The following is a 23549-nucleotide window of genomic DNA, read 5'->3' on the forward strand; positions in this document are numbered from 1 at the left end:
GATGATAGGCGAGTCTAGTTCTGGTACCACAGGTCATAGAAGGGGGGATGTCAACCCCACAAAACCTCCATCAACTCAGAAGACCGTAGAAACCTGACGAGAGTATCGGTCTGGGGACTCATTTGGAGAGACCAGAACCAGGCACTGCTGGCCAATATGAAGGGGCAGAAGGAGAGTTTCCAAGGTCACCCTACTAAAACCACTAAGACTTGGAAACCGTTAGATTAGGAGTTCCTGTAACACAGATAAGAGAGCTGGGACATGAACTTCTAGGGCAGTGGTGGTGAACCTATGGCACGGGTGCCAGAGGTGGCACTCAGATCCCTCTCTATGGGCACCTGTGCCATCACCCCATCGCAGACTCCGCCAGACAGGACTCAAGGCCTCTTGCAGTCCCAGGCAGCCCAGGACCCTAGAAGGAAGTTACAATGATAACCAAAGCCTTTTCTCCTTCTTTCTACTGTATTGGTGTCCAAAGGTGCCTATACAATTTAAACATGTGACTGAGCAGGGAGTAATAAGTTACTTTTTAGACTGTCGCATCGGGGGTTTTGGATGTAGTTTGGGCACTCGGCGTCTAAAGGGTTTGCCATCAATGATCTAGGGTATGCAGTCATGACCAAGTCTAGTTTTCTTTGGTCCTAGATCTCTGACCCAACTGAGTAACTAACTTTATAGTTTAGGCAGATCCTAACAGAACAACTCTGGCAGTTCACTGAGCTTTAGTGGTACCAGGTCCAGTTCTTTTTACATATCATTAGTTGAAAATTGCCTGAGACTGCCAAATATTTACAGTATAAAGATATATAAGAAAATTCTCAAATCTCAATTCCCTAGTGATGTTTACACAATAAAGATAATTTTTACCCCTTTACTTTACAATGTTACTCAGTTTTATTGCTGTTTTAGCTTCTATCAGTCAGTGATGGTCAGTGTTAGATTCCAAGTGTCTCTACACAGACACTTCATGATCCCTCTAGTTCTATGTGCTGAAAATGTGCTTAGATTATATACACTTTCATCTGGCTTCTGAACATTCTACTAGTATCTGACACATAGAAAGAAAGATGAAACAGATGAGAGATGATGAAATCCATGAGATGCCTACAACACACAGGGGCACATTTACTAAGGGTCCATTTTGCTCTGAATTGCCCAGGGGTTTTAGCACACGCGATCGGTTTGTGGTGCATCGGCGCCGGCTTGCATGCGACACAAATCCGGGGGGGGGGGGGGCGTGGACGTCGGACAACCCGATTGATTCGGACAAACCCTGGAATTTAAGAACGAAATTGTGTCACAAGATCAGCACTCACATGCACCGGGATGAAGAAGGTGAACTCCGGCGGACCTCAGCGGGGGAAGTGATGGATGCAGCAAATCAGGCGCACAAGCTATGTGAATCACTGAAGATCCGAATCCTCGTCGGACAATGCACAGTGGGTATCGCGACGGGACAGGTAAGTAAATGTGCCACTTTGTGACACAGTCAGCTGTCCTACATCTCTGCTATTCCACAACACATAGATCTGCTGTGCTGTCCTTCCCAGATAAAGACTTATCTGTCTGTAGCTTTACACTCCTCGCTGCCGGCAGGAAGTCAGTGTCTGTGTATCAGTCTGGGCTCCGACCTGGACTGCAGGGGAGCGGGACCAGAATGCAAGGAGCAGAGAGGCACACAGACAACTCCGCTCCACGTCACACAGAAGTCCAAGATGTCTTCACTGACCCAAGTCAGAAGTTACAAAGTCATGTCTAGGGGCAACTGATATTGTGTACATGAGGACTGATAGAGACAGGTTAGACTTGAAATGCTGGATTATTGTTGTTAACAGTTAATTAGAGAATGCATTATTTTATTATCCTGAGAATATTTAAGAAACTTGTCTTTGTGGGAATATCCCATTCAACTTATACTTTTAGAAGTTGTTTGATTCCTGTGTTTATTCTTTTTATTATAGGTGAAAACATTTGTGCAACGGCTAGAATCCACAAGACAAGCATCGGGAAAGCTTTCAGTGTCACCATATAGAGATTTCAATGGACAGGGAAATTACTTACACATCAGTCTACCTAATGATGTGCTGGAACGGGGGAAACAAATCTTCATACATTTCATCACCCAAAATAGAAATAGAGGCGTTCAAGCACAAACATTACAGTTAACCTACCTGGTACATAGCACTATAATTATATATTTTCCTACTATAACACTGCCCCCTATGTACAAGAATATAACTACTATAATACTGCCCCCTATGTACAAGAATATAACTACTATAATACTGCCCCCTATGTACAGGAATATAACTACTATAATACTGCCCCCTATGTACAAGAATATAACTACTATAATACTGCCCCCTATGTACAAGACTATAACTACTATAATACTGCCCCCTATGTACAAGAATATAACTACTATAATACTGCCCCCTATGTACAGGAATATAACTACTATAATACTACACCCTATGTACAAGAATATAACTACTATAATACTGCCCCCTATGTACAAGAATATAACTACTATAATACTGCCTCCTATGTACAAGAATAGAACTACTATAATACTGCCCCCTATGTACAGGAATATAACTACTATAATACTGCCCCCTATGTACAGAAATATAACTACTATAATACTGCCCCCTATGTACAGAATATAACTACTATAATACTGTCCCCTATGTACAAGAATATAACTACTATAATACTGCCTCCTATGTACAGGAATATAACTACTATAATACTGTCCCCTATGTACAAGAATATAACTACTATAATACTGCCCCCTATGTACAGGAATATAACTACTATAATACTGCCCCCTATGTACAAGAATATAACTACTATAATACTGCTCCCTATGTACAAGAATATAACTACTATAATACTGCCCCCTATGTACAGGAATATAACTACTATAATACTGCCTCCTATGTACAAGAATATAACTACTATAATACTGCCCCCTATGTACAGGAATATAACTACTATAATACTGCCCCCTATGTACAAGAATATAACTACTATAATACTGCCCCCTATGTACAGGAATATAACTACTATAATACTGCCCCCTATGTACAGGAATATAACTACTATAATACTGCCCCCTATGTACAGAATATAACTACTATAATACTGCCCCCTATGTACAGGAATATAACTACTATAATACTGCCCCCTATGTACAGGAATATAACTACTATAATACTGCCCCCTATGTACAAGAATATAACTACTATAATACTGCCCCCTATGTACAGGAATATAACTACTATAATACTGCCCCCTATGTACAGGAATAGAACTACTATAATACTGCCGCCTATGTACAAGAATATAACTACTATAATACTGCCCCCTATGTACAGGAATATAACTACTATAATACTGCCCCCTATGTACAAGAATATAACTACTATAATACTGCCCCCCTATGTACAAGAATATAACTACTATAATACTGCCCCTATGTACAAGAATATAACTACTATAATACTGCCTCCTATGCATAAGAATATAACTACTATAATACTGCCCCTATGTACAAGATTACAACTACTATAATACTGCCCCCTATGTACAAGAATATAACTACTATAATACTGCCCCCTATGTACAAGAATATAACTACTATAATACTGCCCCCTATGTACAAGAATATAACTACTATAATACTGCCCCCTATGTACAAGAATATAACTACTATAATACTGCCCCCTATGTACAAGAATATAACTACTATAATACTGCCCCCTATGTACAAGAATATAACTACTATAATACTGCCCCCTATGTACAAGAATATAACTACTATAATACTGCCCCCTATGTACAAGAATATAACTACTATAATACTGCCCCCTATGTACAAGACTATAACTACTATAATACTGCCCCCTATGTACAAGAATATAACTACTATAATACTGCCTCCTATGTACAAGAATAGAACTACTATAATACTGCCCCCTATGTACAGGAATATAACTACTATAATACTGCCCCCTATGTACAGGAATATAACTACTATAATACTGCCCCCTATGTACAGAATATAACTACTATAATACTGTCCCCTATGTACAAGAATATAACTACTATAATACTGCCTCCTATGTACAGGAATATAACTACTATAATACTGTCCCCTATGTACAAGAATATAACTACTATAATACTGCCCCCTTTGTACAGGAATATAACTACTATAATACTGCCCCCTATGTACAAGAATATAACTACTATAATACTGCCCCCTATGTACAGGAATATAACTACTATAATACTGCCCCTATGTACAAGAATATAACTACTATAATACTGCCCCCTATGTACAGGAATATAACTACTATAATACTGCCCCCTATGTACAGGAATATAACTACTATAATACTGCCCCCTATGTACAGAATATAACTACTATAATACTGCCCCCTATGTACAGGAATATAACTACTATAATACTGCCCCCTATGTACAGGAATATAACTACTATAATACTGCCCCCTATGTACAAGAATATAACTACTATAATACTGCCCCCTATGTACAGGAATATAACTACTATAATACTGCCCCCTATGTACAGGAATAGAACTACTATAATACTGCCGCCTATGTACAAGAATATAACTACTATAATACTGCCCCCTATGTACAGGAATATAACTACTATAATACTGCCCCCTATGTACAAGAATATAACTACTATAATACTGCCCCCCTATGTACAAGAATATAACTACTATAATACTGCCCCTATGTACAAGAATATAACTACTATAATACTGCCTCCTATGTATAAGAATATAACTACTATAATACTGCCCCTATGTACAAGATTACAACTACTATAATACTGCCCCCTATGTACAAGAATATAACTACTATAATACTGCCCCCTATGTACAGGAATATAACTACTATAATACTGCCCCCTATGTACAGGAATAGAACTACTATAATACTGCCGCCTATGTACAAGAATATAACTACTATAATACTGCCCCCTATGTACAGGAATATAACTACTATAATACTGCCCCCTATGTACAAGAATATAACTACTATAATACTGCCCCCTATGTACAAGAATATAACTACTATAATACTGCCCCCTATGTACAAGAATATAACTACTATAATACTGCCCCCTATGTACAAGAATATAACTACTATAATACTGCCCCCTATGTACAAGAATATAACTACTATAATACTGCCCCCTATGTACAAGAATATAACTACTATAATACTGCCCCCTATGTACAAGAATATAACTACTATAATACTGCCCCCTATGTACAAGAATATAACTACTATAATACTGCCCCCTATGTACAAGACTATAACTACTATAATACTGCCCCCTATGTACAAGAATATAACTACTATAATACTGCCTCCTATGTACAAGAATAGAACTACTATAATACTGCCCCCTATGTACAGGAATATAACTACTATAATACTGCCCCCTATGTACAGGAATATAACTACTATAATACTGCCCCCTATGTACAGAATATAACTACTATAATACTGTCCCCTATGTACAAGAATATAACTACTATAATACTGCCTCCTATGTACAGGAATATAACTACTATAATACTGTCCCCTATGTACAAGAATATAACTACTATAATACTGCCCCCTATGTACAGGAATATAACTACTATAATACTGCCTCCTATGTACAGGAATATAACTACTATAATACTGCCTCCTATGTACAAGAATATAACTACTATAATACTGCCCCCTATGTACATGAATATAACTACTATAATACTGCCCCCTATGTACAAGAATATAACTACTATAATACTGCCCCCTATGTACAGGAATATAACTACTATAATACTGCCCCCTATGTACAGGAATATAACTACTATAATACTGCCCCCTATGTACAGAATATAACTACTATAATACTGCCCCCTATTTACAGGAATATAACTACTATAATACTGCCCCCTATGTACAGGAATATAACTACTATAATACTGCCCCCTATGTACAAGAATATAACTACTATAATACTGCCCCCTATGTACAGGAATATAACTACTATAATACTGCCCCCTGTGTACAGGAATATAACTACTATAATACTGCCCCCTATGTACAGGAATATAACTACTATAATACTGCCCCCTATGTACAGGAATATAACTACTATAATACTGCCCCCTATGTACAGAATATAACTACTATAATACTGTCCCCTATGTACAAGAATATAACTACTATAATACTGCCTCCTATGTACAGGAATATAACTACTATAATACTGTCCCCTATGTACAAGAATATAACTACTATAATACTGCCCCCTATGTACAGGAATATAACTACTATAATACTGCCCCCTATGTACAAGAATATAACTACTATAATACTGCTCCCTATGTACAAGAATATAACTACTATAATACTGCCCCCTATGTACAGGAATATAACTACTATAATACTGCCTCCTATGTACAAGAATATAACTACTATAATACTGCCCCCTATGTACAGGAATATAACTACTATAATACTGCCCCCTATGTACAAGAATATAACTACTATAATACTGCCCCCTATGTACAGGAATATAACTACTATAATACTGCCCCCTATGTACAGGAATATAACTACTATAATACTGCCCCCTATGTACAGAATATAACTACTATAATACTGCCCCCTATTTACAGGAATATAACTACTATAATACTGCCCCCTATGTACAGGAATATAACTACTATAATACTGCCCCCTATGTACAAGAATATAACTACTATAATACTGCCCCCTATGTACAGGAATATAACTACTATAATACTGCCCCCTGTGTACAGGAATATAACTACTATAATACTGCCCCCTATGTACAGGAATAGAACTACTATAATACTGCCGCCTATGTACAAGAATATAACTACTATAATACTGCCCCCTATGTACAGGAATATAACTACTATAATACTGCCCCCTATGTACAAGAATATAACTACTATAATACTGCCCCCCTATGTACAAGAATATAACTACTATAATACTGCCCCTATGTACAAGAATATAACTACTATAATACTGCCTCCTATGTATAAGAATATAACTACTATAATACTGCCCCTATGTACAAGATTACAACTACTATAATACTGCCCCCTATGTACAAGAATATAACTACTATAATACTGCCCCCTATGTACAAGAATATAACTACTATAATACTGCCCCCTATGTACAAGAATATAACTACTATAATACTGCCCCCTATGTACAAGAATATAACTACTATAATACTGCCCCTATGTACAAGAATATAACTACTATAATACTGCCCCCTATGTACAGGAATATAACTACTATAATACTGCCCCCTATGTACAGGAATAGAACAGAAAAGGATACTTTGCTGACATGAAGAATGTTATGTTGGATGACAATTGTGCTGCAATATTCCGGTTTGCTACAATGTAAAGATAGAGTTGCGGCTCTCACCGATTATCGTATAGAAGTATATCCTTTAGTGTCAGTGACACGACTAGGGAGGGTACAAGCTGTGGCAATTTAATAGTCACAGGCGCTTTCTCAAGCCAAGGTCATTGGCTTGAGAAAGCTCCTGTTAGGGCCAAACGTCCCCGTTTCCGTAGCTTGTACCCCCCCTAGTCGTGTCACTGACACTAAAGGATATACTTTTATACGATTATCGGTGAGTGCCGCAACTCTATCTTTACATTGTTTGATGGACTTTGATCTATTTTTGCTGAGCGACACCGACACTCCTGTTGCATGGTATGCCTTACGCCGTTTTGTATATTCCGGTTTGCTGCCTGCAATAAAATGTCTTTATTGTTTTGGCTTTACAAGAGCTGAGAAGAAGAGGAGGAGGAATAAGGAGCTCAATAAATGGCCTGCTGTGCAAGACTTCATGGGAATTGTAGTCTCAGCATCTAAAGTAACAACACAGGAAATAAACTGGATGCTGGAATCATAACTTTATACAAGTCATATCTCTGAAAACTCTTTGTATATCTGATTTTTTCATCTTCTATGATTATTTGCTTAGTAAATCCGCATGATTTATTTGTTCTTCCCTCTCACAGGTCCTGAGCCGGGGACAGATAGTGACTATGGGTCGGCAGGAGCGGGGGAGCGGTCAGTCTTTGGTCACTGTCCCCTTGATAATTACAGAGGAGCTCTTGCCGTCTTTCCGGATTGTGGCTTATTACACTGTGGGGGATGAGCTGGTGTCCGACTCCCTCTGGGTGGATGTTGTAGACGACTGCATGGGAACGGTAAAGAGGCCCTAATATAGAATTTATATATGAATAATATAAACCTACCTGTTCCGGTATCATCTTCTGTTTGCCCAATGAACTTGAGGATTTTGTATTTGTGTTTTATTCTGGTTCATGGTGTGAACAAAGGTTTGTGTTTGGTGTTGGAATTGTACCGCACCGATTACCCTGCAGCTCTGCTCCGGTTCATCAGTGGTTATCCTACTGTGATGGACATATCATATTATACCTACTTTGAGTCCTTATCCTATCAACAGTGAACCAGGATACGGACCTCACTGTAATGATTCTTTGATTCTATTCTGAGTTCTTGTTATATTTCACACTTGACCAAGCCAGCACGTACCCAGCTACTTCTATATGATATCTCTTGCCCCCTCTTTTTGTCTCTTGGTTTTCCTTTAGTCTATTGATTTGGTACTTTGTTTGCCCCTTTTTTTTGTGACCTGTCTCTTGTGACTATTCTTATCTGTTTGTTCCTTAGTCTTGTCATATCATGGAGTTTGTACTTTGGCCCAGAGAGGGATCATCTTTTAGTTGTCTCAGCACCGCCTAGGGAAGGCGAGGCAATAGGAAGGGACAGATGGGAAAGGGATTAGTCTAAGGGCCCGTTGTCAGTGTCTTCATTTAGTTTGAGACCCAGTGTGACAAAACCTTTATTATTATTTATGTATTATTATTGTTATTATTGCATTATCATTATAATAATTATTATTACAAATAGTGATGAGTGGACTTATCCATTGCAGGTGTTAGGCTACATTCACACGATGTATGCCCGCCATACCATAGTATGCATCCATTGGCACCGGGGAGAGGAGGAGGGGATGAGTGGCGCTCACCCACGCCCATCTCCATAGTAATATATGGCGCATGGAGCCGTATTCCGGAAAAAGATAGGATGTGTCCTATCTTTCTCCCGGCTACGGAACAGTTTGGTGCCGCACATGTGCTGCACCATACCGCTCCCGTAGGGTGCCATGTGCCCATTGTATATATGCCGTATATACGTCCCCCATACGTCCATGTTAATGTAGCCTTAGGGTTACTTAAATTATTTATTTAAATGTTGCGTTGCATCAGCCCCGATCACAACAGCACCGATTGCAGACTTTACTTGGGGGAGTCTGAGTACAAACCCGAACTTATGGTTTGGGTTCCGGTCCAGATTCAGATAATACAATAATAGCAGTGATCACAATATAACTCGCCATAGTAATAGGAACATCATCATAAAATATTCACATAAAAATTATTTATCAAAGTTTTCTCCTGTAAGGTACTAACTACGGTATAATCATACAAATTCTGACGGCATACAAAATGATGTTAAAATATTTATATTAAAATAGCATAAAAACATTTAGAGTGGGAATAATAAATTATTATTTTTATTATTATTATCATTATTATTATTTTAATATTTTTTTTTTTCTATTACCATACCACTTAGTAGCAGAATAATTATAATTAGTTTCAAATCAAGAGCTTCCATCTTTCTAAATTATAGTGCCAGATTGCTAAATCTCACCAAAAAGACATGTCTAGGCCATTGCATTCACATCTTATTGGGGGTCATTTACTAAGGGCCCGATTCGCGTTTTCCCGACGTGTTAACCGAATATTTCTGATTTGCGCGGGTTTTCCCCTGAATTGCTCCGGGATTTTGGCGCACGCAATCGGATTGTGGCGCATCGGCGCCGGCATGCACGCGCCGGAAATCAGGGGGCGTGGCCGAACGAAAACCCGACGGATTCGGAAAAACCACCACATTTTAAAAAAAAAAGTGTTGCGGGACTCGCGCTTACCTTCACCAGGAATAGGCCGGTGAACTTCAGGGCATTCCGGAGGGCCTCGGGGAACTTCAGCGCAGCAGCGTTGGAGGAACTACCTTAGTGAATCACCGGAAGACCCGAATCCACCGCAGAGAACGCGCCGCTGGATCGCAAATGGGCCGGGTAAGTAAATCTGCCCCACTGTGTTTGGGCGCTGTATTCCATCTATTGATGAAGACTTTTTCTTTTTTATTAGTTTTTCACATAAGGTAATAGAGGTAGGCATTTTGTCCTACAACAAGTCCAAACACAGTCGGGAACAGAATATCCATTGCATGGTAGACAATATATTTTTCGCAAGCAGCTCGGGCATTTGCTTAATAGGCACCAACATACAAACTCCTCCAAGCCATCATCTCCCAGCTGGATGAATCTGAAGAAAAGGTTGTCCTATTCTGGAACTTGACATAAATCATGGTGGTTGAATCCCTTATGTTCAAGTTTTTATCAACTTTCCATTAAACGGATCATAAATGGTTCAGTTTGGAGTTCCCCTTTAAGTGACATAAGAATATTATAAGTTATAATAGTCTTAAAGTGCACTGAACTCCTTTATGTAAACTTCTGGTTGTATAATATAGCTTTGCCTTTCCGATCCTGCGATGATAAGATGACTCAGTTTTTACTCTCCTGGTCTACATGGCAAAGTTTGTTTCGGTAAAAAAATTTTTACGTATTTTATTTAATATTTTTAAAAATATTAAGAAATTACATTTAAATAAATAGATTAAAATGTATTTAAAATGAAATAATAATTCTTTTAAAGAAGCTTATTTATAAGAAACAGAACCTGCATAAAACAGCAGAAAAGCAGAAAATTATAAGTCCTGATGTTTTGGTTTATGAGGTGAATGAACAACTAATGGATGATCACGGTAACTGCTCACATACATATGTATTATGTGATGTTATTACACAGCTGGAATTGAAAGCGAGCAAAACCACAGCAGTACCTGGAGAGAAGATCAGTCTTACACTGCGAGCGGATCACAAGGCAACTGTGGGACTAGTGGCCGTGGATAAGGCCGTCTATGTAATGAACAACAAGTATAGAATAACCCAGAGCAAGGTAATTCCTAGGATTCCCTGCATAAAAAGTAATGAAACATTTTGTGATTATAGTAACTAAACTACTTCCTGGCTCCTTCTCTTTCTTCTCTCCGCCCTCTTCTTAGCACCTGGTAGTTATAACTAATTGGTCTTGGGTGTATAAATTGTAGACATATGGCCTCTCAGACCTTGGTCGGCTTTGCATCCTTTAAGTGCATCTATAAGTGCACTAAAGAATTAAACCAAAATTGAAACAGAAGTGAACAAAAGGATTCATTCTTCTAAGTACTTGTTAAACTCAAATGTCTCTATCACTCATCTTTCTTTTTTCAAAAAGTAAAGTCAAACCCTTCGCCTCTGTTCTCTGATTAACCTAATCCAAGTCTGGTGGGCTTGCTGTTGCCCTTAATAGAATGTACTGTCAAGAACGGAGCTAGCAACATTTAAGAAAGCGCCTCTCGTAGTGTATGTCAGTAACTGTAATGTTAAGCCTATCTCTGTGTGTAACAACTGCCGGAACACTATATACAAAAAAAATGTCCCCCACGGGATCAATAAAGTACTATTGTACATCTGATGACCATATAATGGTAAATGGCAGCCCTAAACAGGCAGTCTGTAAATAAAGCTCTATATTGTAGCAAAAAGTTGAGTCCTAAATGGTAATACTATACCAGAGAGTGATAGTGACCCCCTTAATAGAAGTTATAGTGACACTTTTTTGTACCATCCTTCTTTTCCAATAAAATCCAATTCCTTATAGGAGTATTCCAGGAACAGCAAGTTATCTTATATCCCCATCATAGATGATCAGTGAGAGTCCAAATGGTGGGAACTCCAATGATCAATGGGGATCTCTTTTACCCCCCCAAATAATACTATATTCAGAATATTTATGGCAGAGATAGCAAAAGGGCAGGACTTGGCTTTTCCTGACAATTCCATAAACAATGAACAGAGCAGAATCTTGCATGCTCAACCTTCCACTTCACTAATTTGGGGGAAAGGGCTCCTCTTATTGTTGGAGACTGGAGTTGGTGCCCCCATGGTGATAATATACAGTTGTGAGGCAAGAGATTCACTGAAATGTAATAAACTCTTCATTGACTTTCAGATGTGGAACACTGTAGAGAAGTCAGACATTGGCTGCTCTCCGGGGAGCGGCGCTGACAACATGGGGGTCTTCTATGATGCCGGACTCGCAGTGGAGACAAATTTTGGACTGAGAACCAAGCAGAGATCTGGTAAGAGATTATCTCTTCAATAGTAATGTGCAACCTAAGGCCACATATTCATGACCTCAATCAGTTCTTTAAAATAAATTACATAATAAAAGTGTAAAAAATATGACTTTTCCCTTTAGATTCTTCCTGTGTAGATGGTAAAATACGCAGAAGGAGGTCAAATGCAGAACTGAAGGAATATAAGTCTATGAAAGGTAATGCTCCAGCAGTGTGCAAGGTCAAGGCTCTGGTTTCAATTTCCGGTGGTTGACCTGTTGTACAATTAATTGTGAAAAAAAAATGATGAACCCAATGGAGTCACCCCAGGTCCATAATATTGAAGATATACTGTACTGTTCCTCTATTTGCCTACTTTTTTTTTTATGCAGCCAGAAGGCAAGCCAAATCATTAGATGTTTCATGGCTCTGCCAAATAATCCATTCCAACTGGTCTTCAAAAACTTTTAAGACATTGAAGGGCGTCTAAGGCATAAGGCTAAGCGTACGCAACCGTATATGGCGGCCGTACACACAAACTGTAGCCAGCTCATGGAAGCACTGACTTGCATTAAACAGGGTCATGTTTCGGTGAGTACACCATCTCTCTCAACTCCATGACCAAGTCTTGTTACAGAACAGGTCTTATAACTGCTTGGATTTGTGGTACATCTGCCAGGCTCCTTTAGAGATGGGAATGGTCAGGAGTGCTAACCCCTCCCATCTCCAATGCGTCGCAAACTAACCCCAGTTTACAGCGCATATGAAGCACACGGTCGTGTGCATCCAGCCTAAAACTATATAAAAATAAAGAGACAGCTACTATAGACAAACAATGGGGCACATTTACTTACCCGCTCCAGTCGCGATCCCGCAACGCATTGTCTGACGTGGATTCGGGTTCTGCCGGAATTCACTAAGGTCGTGCGCCCGATATCCAGCAGGTGTTGCTGCTGCGCTGAGGTCCGCCGGAGTTCACCTTCTTCTTCCCGGTGCATGTGAGTGCTGATCTTGCGACACAAATCTTTTTTTAAATTCTGCGATTTTTCCAAATCCGTCGGTCCACGCCCCCCCCCCCCCCCACGATTTCTGTCACGTGAAAGCCGGCTCCGATGTGCCACAATCCGATCACTTGCGCCAAAATCCTGGGGCAATTTGTCGCAAAATGGAAATATTCGGGTAACCCGACGAAATTGTGACATTCAGACCCTTAGTCTGATTGGATCAGTTGAGAAATAGATAATAATATTTTTCTAATTTCTTATAGCCTCAAACTACACAGACCAGGAGAAGAAATGCTGCCATGATGGGATGTTGGCCAGTCCAATGGATCACAGCTGTGAGCGGCGCGCCAGTCTTATTCAAGATGGAGACAAGTGTGTGAAGGCTTTCCTGGACTGTTGCAAGTCCATTGAACTGAAACGGAAGATGGAAAAAGAGTTGATAGATAATGACCTGGACAAAAGTGAGTAGATATTACCTGAAAAATATGAGCCCGATTATATAAAATTTAAAATTTTACTCCTGAAATTTTAGAGCTGAGCCCTATCTGAAAACTTAGGATCCCCCTGGTAACAAAAGTCCATGTTACTTGGTGTCACTCACTCAAAAGAGGAGGCAAAAATATTCATGATACAAGCAGGAACCAATGTCCTTAGGCTACGAATTCAAGAAAGGTTGTTTATGACCACTCACCTCTTCTTCCACAGTGGGTGGGGAGACACCTTTTTTCAGCCTCAAAATATTTTAAACAGAACAGTTGCAAGGAGATGAAATCTCAAAATTGTTTACTTTTTAGGTCTAAATGATAAAGAATACCTGGAAGATGCTGAAATCAGAATCAGAAGTGACTTTCCGGAGAGCTGGCTCTGGAATACTGTGACAATGAATAAGGCTCCCGATGCTGATGGGTAAGTACCTACCTCTATTCTGTGTGATGTTATGATGAGCCATTGGTTTATCACAACAGTCTTTGATCCATATAGTTCAGTATTCTTGGATGACTTCTCCATTTTTGAAAGTTTTTGAGACATTATGAGACACATAGGGGCTCATTTACTTACTTGGTCCAGTCGCGATCCCGCGACGCGTTGTCCGACGAGGATTCAGTTCTGCCGGGATTCACTAAAGTTGTGCGCATGATATCCACCAGGTGTCGCTGCTACGCTGAGGTCTGCCGGAGTTTACCTTCTTCTTGTAAGTGCTTGATCTTGTGACACAAAACGTTTTTTAAATTCTGTGGTTTTTCCGAATCCGTTGGGTTGTCCGACGGCCATACCCCCCGATTTCTGACGCATGAGAGCCGAAGCCGTTGCGCCACAATCCAGGGGCAATTCAGCGCAAATCGGAAACTGCCGAAAAACCCGACGAAAGTGCGCGATTCTGACCCTTAGTAAATGAGCCCCATAGTTTCCATCTTTGTATAATAGTAGACCTCCAATGTTCACATACCTGCTTTTTCAGTATTTCTACAGAGGTCCTGGACAACACATTTTTGAAAGATTCAATTACAACTTGGGAAGTGTTGGCCATCAGTCTATCTGCAAATAAAGGTAAAAAAATCAACGTGGAAATTAACAAACTTTTAGTTTAAAAACTGTTTCCATCTCATAATTATCCTACGGCCTGTGTCACCAGTTTCTGGCGGTCATGGAAGTCACCGCGCTTATGCTATATATCTCTCTGTTGTGACATCCTGGTCAAATGTCATGAACTGCAATTGTCTGGCTGCTACGATGTGTTTGCGTCAAGGGCCAATATGTCTGTTCCTGACTACGTTTGGCTAAACCCTAGTTTTTAGCCCCTCCTGGGCCAGCTCTCACACCAGATCCATTCAGGGAGGTAGTAGCCTTGTAAGACCTTTTTTCTATTAACTTTTACAAGAAGGACTGTCTTTAGAATAGTCAAGATTATGCAGTTTCCTTATCCTCGGGATGGTTGTCTGTTGAGATACAAGTAGATGATGACAGAAAAGACATTTGACCCATCGGTTTAGCTAGGGTTTTGTCAACTTGGGCACGGTATTCGGGTTGCTGTCTTAGCCTTGTATCTACATATTCTGGTCAAGGCAAATCGGTTCAGATTAAAGTAAAGGGCAGAGTCAGGTAGGCAGTAGGACTTCAAATATGCAGTAGGACTTTTATAGTTTTCACTGACGTAATGGGTCTTCTAAGCTGCAGAAGATTGTTTAGACTGAGATGCAAAAAAGGAATCGTGTAGCATTTTCCATTACGTTTACAAGGATGAATGTCTTTAGAATAGTCAACATTTGGCAGTGAAGTATTGTATCAAAGTTAGGAGGGATCCAATTTGGAAGATGCAAAAGAACCATAGTCAGGACACACAACAGGCAACCATCCTGAGGATGTGGAAAGTGCATAATCCAAGGTTAGGATCAAGGTCAGGGTCTTCATCATCGTCTAATCATCTGAACCGGAACTCTGACATTTCTAAAAAGGTTTGCCTGCTATTTCCCCTGTAATTGCACCTTGCTGGCGTTTATCTTGACTTCTGTATTCCTTGACACTTGGCTTGTTTTCTGGCTATATATTTTGACATCAATTCTGTACTGCATTGTCCTCTTGATTCTGACCCATATATATATCTAAAGTATATATAATATGCATTATATATATTTATAGATAATATTCATACTATTCATTAACCCCTTAAGGACGCAGCCATTTTGTAGCTTAAGGCTCAGCCCGATTTTTTGGATTCTGACTTGCTTCGCTTTATATGGTTATAACTTTTGAACACTGTTACTTATCAAAACGATTCTGAGATTGTTTTTTCCCCACATGTTGTACTTCATTTTAGTGGTAAATTTTGGCAGATAAGTTTTGCGTTTATTTCCAAAAATAAAGAAAATATGATAAATTTTTTGAAAAATTTGCCATTTTCGAAATTCTAAATCATTTCGTTTTCAGGCAGATCAATTTACCACCTAAATAAGTTGCTGAATAACATTTCCCATTTGTCTACTTTACATTTTCATAATTTCTGAAATGTCTGGATAATTTATTTTGATGTCACGCGGCTTACAAATAGAATATCGCTTTTCCGGATTTTCAGAATTGACTATTTTGGGGATAAATACAGTTTTGAATGAAATTTTACATATTTAGCATCAAACCCCCCTAAATAACCATCCCATTTTCAAATCTGCACCCCTCAAGCTATCAGATCTTCATAGTAATTGAATCAAAATGGAGGTGAAATTTAGAATGGTCATATTGTTCCCTTATACGTTCATTTAGCACTAAAATTTACACATTTCCAAAATATAAAAAGAGAAAACCCACCATACAATTTGTTCTGCAATTTCTCCTGAGTACAAAGACCCCCCACATGTGGCTGTGACTTGTTTTATGGGCGCACAGCGATGCACAGAAGGGAAGGAGCGCCCTGCAGCTGCCAGGATTTTAGTTTCCTCATTGGCCCCTTTTGAAGGCTATAAAATTTTTGCTTTTTCGTTATTGGGGCCATGTGACGGCATTTTTTTTGCGGGATGAGATGCTTTTTCCATTGTTACCATTTTGGGGTTGGTATCACCTATTGTTGAAAATTTAGGAACTTTTTTTGAGGGCAGGAGTAGAAAAGCATCAATTCTGATCCAGAGCCGAGCCGGCATAAGCTCCGTGGCGGATATATCCGCCACTGAGCGCTAAGCCACTGCGCTCCGTGGCGGATATATCCGCCACGGAGCGTGAAGGGGTTAATATATTTAATAATATTTACAGAATATAAATATCTATAATATGTATGCACTATTCTTCTATGTTTGCATTGTTCAGTCTTTGTCTCCTTGTTTTCACTTTAATGCAATGTCAAACAATTGTCACCTAACTTACAGTAGGCCAGGAAAATAGACATGGACAGCTGGAAAGGGGGTTTAACTTTAGAAACAAAAAGAAAAGTTTGTGAAAGTCACTCACGTTCACACTGGCAAGTTGAATCGTAGTTGTGGTGGAGGGTGCTCGGAAGGAAAATGCTGTGTCGACCAGCTGCAATAGACAAAGGATCCAAGAAACCTTGGTTTCCTTGGTTTTCTTGGATCCTTGGTTTATCTTTGGGGCTCAATATCCTTGTCGGTTTTTCCAGTCCGCCCAAGCCGTTGCCTTACAGCAGCATTATGCACCCTCTTAGAAATACAGGAACCAACAGCCATGTGGACTGCTCTGGAGCAATGGCCATCATATTATGAATCTGTAAAATATGTAAAATATGAATTGACTAGACAGCAAAGGGGCTCCGAGTTTAGTTGCCAGGAATTGGAGAGGTCCAGGGTTTGTATTGGCCTGTTGGTTTGAGTGTACTGTCTTCTGTACAGGCATCTGTGTAGCAAAGCCCTACGAGATCCAGACAGTCAAAGATTTCTTTATTGACTTGAAATTGCCATATTCCGTGGCAAGGAATGAACAGGTTGAAATCCGGGCCATCCTCTATAACTACAAGGACATGGACTTGAAGGTATAGTTAACAGGATATGCTGACATGGACAGGTAAAGATGTGGCTTCTTAAATCTTAAGCAAAACATGGTTACCCGTGTCCCATATGAAGCAATAGCTCTTAGAAAATTTGACTTTCCCCTTTCCGTGCTCACTGTTACACCCATGTATTTGTCATGCTCGTTTATCAGGTCCTCATCTTATACAATATGTAATTTGGGGTTGCAGGTTCGGATCTCTCTCTCCCACAATCCTCACTTGTGCAGTCTTTCCACACCAACGAAGAAGTTCACCAAGGTTGTGACAGTCAAGAGTCACTCGTCCTTCTCTGTTCCTATCGTCATCGTGCCCCTCACTGTAGGGAAGCAAAGTGTAGAAGTAATGGCCAACGTCTATGGACAATTTGTGGGAGATGGTGTCCGGAAATTACTAAGGGTTGTGGTGAGATGGAAATCTGTCTGCCTGTCTGTCTTATATCTACTAATGCATGTGATCCTGACCTCTTGGATCCTGTATTCCCATTGCAGCCAGAAGGAGTTCGTAAAACTGAAACTGTGACATCAGTGATACTGGATCCAGAAGCAAAAGGTAGAGATAAGTGTGTCCCTCACACAGATATAGAAGATTTACCATGTCAAAATATATATCTATCCATAATGTGTTATGCCCAGTGCTGGTATAACTGTGCTTTCTCCTTATTTCTCCTGTAGGTGGTGAGCACATAGTGACCATTCCAACGCTCCTGATGAAGAACAGAGTTCCCCGGTCAGATGTTATTACCAAGGTCCTCGTACAAGGTCAGACACTACTGGTTGTGTACAGTCATTCAGCACTTGCCAGGATATCAGTTTCTTCAACTAGTTGTGCAGATTTGTCTTTGCAAATGTCTCACTTGCTCAGCAGTTGTTAATGTTTTTACATTATCACTCAAGGTTGGAGTAAGATGTATCTCCATTGTCTTGTGGAGAACATCATGATCATCTTAGGTCCGACAAACTCTTCATATTTTCCAGTAAAGAGATAAGTTTTATCGCAGATCTGACCAAACAATATCTCCATAACTTTTTAAAGACCCCCAAGGTCACATTATCTTCTACTGGAGTGGTGGAGACATTTATTGCTGTTACTCCACCAACCAGCATACAATTTGGCCTAATTACCAATCACTAGGATGTTACAATGGATGTAGCTGACATTTATCTAAACAATTGTAGGTTACCCCAAAAGTTAAAGAGTTAAGAGATGAATGTTTAATCTTTTTCAGGATCTCCAATCTCTCAGCTGGTGGAAAATGCCATCAATGGCTCCAAGTTAAATCACCTGATCATAGTCCCTGTAGGTTGTGCCGAGCAAAACATGGCGGCAATGACTCCAGTTGTCATTGCAACTCATTATCTAGACAAGAGTAACCAGTGGGACAAGATAGGACTTCATCGTAGGGAGGAGGCTCTCAGAAATATCAAAAGTGGTAAGTCAAAAGCCATCGATATTATCGAAAATGGGAGATGACATGATGGTTACTGGCATAAAATTTCTTAGAAAAAGATGAGTTGATCCCGGCACTGGATTAAAAAAAATCTTCAATGCTTTATTAAACATGACTACATACAAACTTGGAACCTGACGTGTCTCGGCCGTACAAATCGCCCTTAGTCTCGGCAAGACTAACAGACCTGAATGTGATCGGTGTAACCTGCAGGAAGGAGGACGCTCACGGGGCTGATCTAGACTTTTTTCTAGTGTATATGAAATTGTTTCGCTTGTTTTCACTAATCAAATCCTAAGACCATTCTGTCTCAGCGTATTAAGGTCTGTATCTAAGTGGAAATTATATATATTGTAGGTTTTTTTTTTTTTTTTTTTTTTTTCAACTTACATTTTATTGAATAGTTTTAAAGTTTCACAGAGGTTACAAATGATACAACAAAATCAGTGTGGTCATAGAAAGTGATAAGTAATAAGACCTTCACAGCGAGAGTCGGAGCATATACAGCAGGTAGACAACATATCGTTCCAACACGCAAACAGCTGTTTCTGTCTAGTTTCTATTTCCATGTTATTACCCTGCATAGAAACTTCACTTCTAAATAGCAACCAGCATTTGGAAATTTAAGAAAAAGAAACATAAACATTCCCGAAGGGAAAACAGTGTATTTATAAAAAACAAAAAACAAAAAGAAACGAGAAACTACCCATGTATCTCATACGTGTCTCCGCAATAAAGTGTGTAATTCACTATAGAAAGCTATGGTCTATAGCATCCCAGGAGGCCCAGGTCGCACAGAACTGGTCTGTCTTTTCATGTAGAGAGGCCGTCATATATTCCATTGTCCGCATATGCCGTATACGTACACATAGATCTAATAAAGTGGGGGGGGTCGATTTTTTCCAAAATAACGGAACCAGAGTTTTTGCCGCGCTCAAAATGTGCAAAAAGAGTCTGGCCTGAGATTTCCCCAGTCCTACCGGAGGCAGTCCTAAGAGAAATGACACTGGGTCCTTATTTAGTGTAGTATCCAGGGTCTTCTGTAGTAGTGTGTGTACCTCGGCCCAGAAAAACTGAATAGACGGGCAATCCCAAAATATATGAAATAAAGATGCCCCAGGGTTATCACATCTCCAGCACACGTCAGGGATGGATGGGTTAAGTCTATGGAGCAGCATCGGTGTGTGGTACCATTGCATCAAAATTTTATACTGGTTCTCTTTATAGAGTGCTGACAGAGCACCTCTGGGTGTATTCTCCCAAATTATCTTCCATATTGACTCCGGTAACTCCCTACCCAACCACTCCTCCCATTTGAGCATATATGAATGTCTGCTAGGTTCTGGGTTTATTTGTGCTATAAGCAAGGCGTATAAGTCTGAAATCAGACCTTTCGAAGTGGAATTATTCAGGCATATCCGTTCAAATGGTGTAAGGGATGGAATGGAGACAGATCCTAATATTTTAAGACAGAATTGGTAAATCTGGGGGTAAGTGTCAGATGCTGTTGCAAATTGATCTGATGCCGAGCAGAGATCAGTGAACGTGAGCAGTTGTTTAGTTGTAGGTATATTGTAGGTTTTTGGGATAATTTCAAGATAGAACATTTTCCATGTATGAGCTTCAATAACGCAATGTTTTCTTCTTGTAGGTTATGTAAACCAAATAAAATATCATAGATCAGATGGTTCTTATGGAGCTTTTGCCAATTCACCCTCAAGTACCTGGTAATTGTATTCTCCTTTATCAATAGGCTTATAGTTTTGCACCGACCATCGACCCTCTCTGTGCTACTTGGTTGATTCTTAAGCTCATAGAAACTTTGGGTGTCATAGATTGGTTTCCGTTCGTAACTCAATACCACTAAATACACAGGGACAAAAACTAGACTTAACTTTTTGAAGATCATGCAATACCCACTGTTTTTCACATGTCTGCTCTTCTATTGACTTACAGGCTCTCAGCTTACGTAGCCAAAGTGTTTGCTATGACCAGTGGCTTGGTAGATTCAGTCGACAGGAATATTCTATGTGGCTCTATTAAGTGGCTTATTTTGGAAACACAGAAACCAGATGGATCATTCTACGACAGGGCTCCCATTAGTGGTCAGTACATATCGGTAAGAACTCCTCTTCAATACAGGTTGTGTCCATAATTACCATAAGTCTAGATTCTTTTTTATCTCTTTAATATTTTTTGCAAAGCCTTTCAAGCAGATTTTATATTAGTCCCCCATAATATAATATTTCAATGTCCTCTTCACCAACCAGGGTGGTGTGTACAATTCCTCAGATCCTGATGTGGCCCTCACAGCCTTTGTAGTCATCGCTTTACAGGAAAGTAAGGAAATCTGCACCGGCCAGGTCAATGTAAGTGGTGGAAAGCTTCTTACACCTCCAGTACATTACAAATATTAATAATAATCTTTATTTATATAGCACCATCAAATTCCATAGCGCTTTACAAATCATACATCATCCTATATTTCACCTGAATGTCTCTCTCCACATAGAACCTGCAGTTCAGCATTGATAAAGCCATGAAGTATATCCAGGACCATTACCGATCTCTCGTCAGACCCCATACCATTGCCATCACTTCATATGCTCTTGCTCTGGCGGGAAAACTGGGAAATACAAATAAATTACTGTCTGCAGCAACAGGTAATGATATGGTAGCCCTTTAACTCATGAGTTTTGTCTAGGAAGCCAGAAGGAATGGCGATATAGAGCATCCAGTAAGTCTAGTTAAGACAAACTCTTAAGAGTCTTTCAAATGGGACTCTTTTTATGTATGGCTCCCGAGCACAAAAACATCCAATTGAGAGGATCCTATTATGACTGAGTAGTATCCAAGGGACTTACAAGCAAAAGTTAACTCAATATTTGTTCCATCATATTACTAGGCTCATACATTTGTCTGGCTAGGATGAGCTCAATTCGGATATGCTTCTATGACATACAAATTCTGTAGGAAATGTTTACTGATTTTCACTTTCTTCTGGACTCACATTTATTGAGCAGAACAGTTACTATTTGTAACCCAAATGTTTTGTTATAATCTATATTTGACAGATAAGTCTCATTGGGATGAACCGGGCTCTCAACTCATATCTTTGGAGGCAACGTCTTATGCCCTCCTCACACTCTTGCATCGCAAAAGCTTTGATCTTGTAGACCCTGTGGTCCATTGGCTGACAGAACAACGTTTCCATGGTACCATAAGTGGGTCAACACAAGTGAGAAATATTTTCTTCATCTCAGATCCACCTTTGTGATATTTGTGCATAATCTTAATTGTTGACCTGAGATGTCCGTATTTTTCTTCTCATTGACATTCATTAGGCGACCATCATGCTGTTCCAGGCACTGGCTCAGTACCAGGCAGTTATGGTTAAGAACAAAGTGTTGAACATAAAGGTCAATTTCATGTTGCCTGGAAGAAGTAGTTCTATTAGTTACCAGTTCAATACAGAAAATGCTTTATATGCTCGCTCTGAAGAGGTAGGAATTGGATATCTCAATGGGATTTCTTGGGATTTTTTATTTTGGACATTTGATGTTCCCTGGCGTCTGCAACCATGATGGCAGCATCAGACCAATTGCCCCCACATAATAAACTTACAGACAGATGCTAATGCCATGTGGTTTATGAGGAATACAAACACATCCTCAAGGCTTCTCTGGGACGTTTCTTAAAATGTGGTATGTCCACTTCATTATGTATTGCAGAGGTTGCAAACCCTTTGTGTCTCGGAACAGATTTGATCATTTTCTTCTCCTAAGAACAATGCTAAAGTGATCCCCTTGTGTTTCCCTTTAACCCCTGTGCAGGAATATGGACTTTACTGCAGAGAAACTACTAGGAAAATCTTACCCAGGAAGGTCAATAGACAAAATAGAGGACCAGGCACAAGGGAAAAACCAAGATAGAGGAAGGCAGAGATTGTTTGTAAGAGAAATCTAGGCCAAGGTCAGGGCAGTCAGCAGGGAGTCAATATGGAGTTCAGGCAGAGGTCAGGGTACATGGTCTCAATATGAGATTGGCCCACCAAAGTACCACAAGATCCTCAGATCTTGAAGAATGGGTAAAACAGGGTGCAAAAATCAACCCCTACTTCAAAGCTGCTATGGTTTGTTTTCTAGGAAAGGGTTGAAAGTTGGCCCCCAGAATCTCTTGTCTGATACCGGATGGC

General features: G+C 39.6%; 1 protein-coding gene across 1 annotated transcript in view; it reads left to right on the plus strand.

The window, feature by feature from the left end:
• The window catches only part of LOC140128235 (complement C3-like), a 44902-nt gene that overhangs the window by 13851 nt on the left and 7502 nt on the right, over window positions 1–23549 (plus strand). The window contains exons 12-30 of the mRNA XM_072149790.1: window positions 1962–2174; window positions 8118–8309; window positions 11067–11216; window positions 12312–12441; window positions 12561–12635; window positions 13685–13882; window positions 14216–14327; window positions 14881–14969; window positions 17750–17889; window positions 18097–18309; window positions 18396–18456; window positions 18579–18665; window positions 19133–19336; window positions 21006–21081; window positions 21311–21473; window positions 21625–21723; window positions 21867–22017; window positions 22429–22592; window positions 22699–22857. Coding sequence (XP_072005891.1) covers window positions 1962–2174; window positions 8118–8309; window positions 11067–11216; window positions 12312–12441; window positions 12561–12635; window positions 13685–13882; window positions 14216–14327; window positions 14881–14969; window positions 17750–17889; window positions 18097–18309; window positions 18396–18456; window positions 18579–18665; window positions 19133–19336; window positions 21006–21081; window positions 21311–21473; window positions 21625–21723; window positions 21867–22017; window positions 22429–22592; window positions 22699–22857 — 2676 coding nt within the window. The remainder of the gene's footprint in view (window positions 1–1961; window positions 2175–8117; window positions 8310–11066; window positions 11217–12311; window positions 12442–12560; window positions 12636–13684; window positions 13883–14215; window positions 14328–14880; window positions 14970–17749; window positions 17890–18096; window positions 18310–18395; window positions 18457–18578; window positions 18666–19132; window positions 19337–21005; window positions 21082–21310; window positions 21474–21624; window positions 21724–21866; window positions 22018–22428; window positions 22593–22698; window positions 22858–23549) is intronic.

The sequence above is a fragment of the Engystomops pustulosus genome, chromosome 4 (genome assembly GCF_040894005.1).
Source record: "Engystomops pustulosus chromosome 4, aEngPut4.maternal, whole genome shotgun sequence".
Taxonomy (NCBI): Eukaryota; Metazoa; Chordata; class Amphibia; order Anura; family Leptodactylidae; genus Engystomops; species Engystomops pustulosus.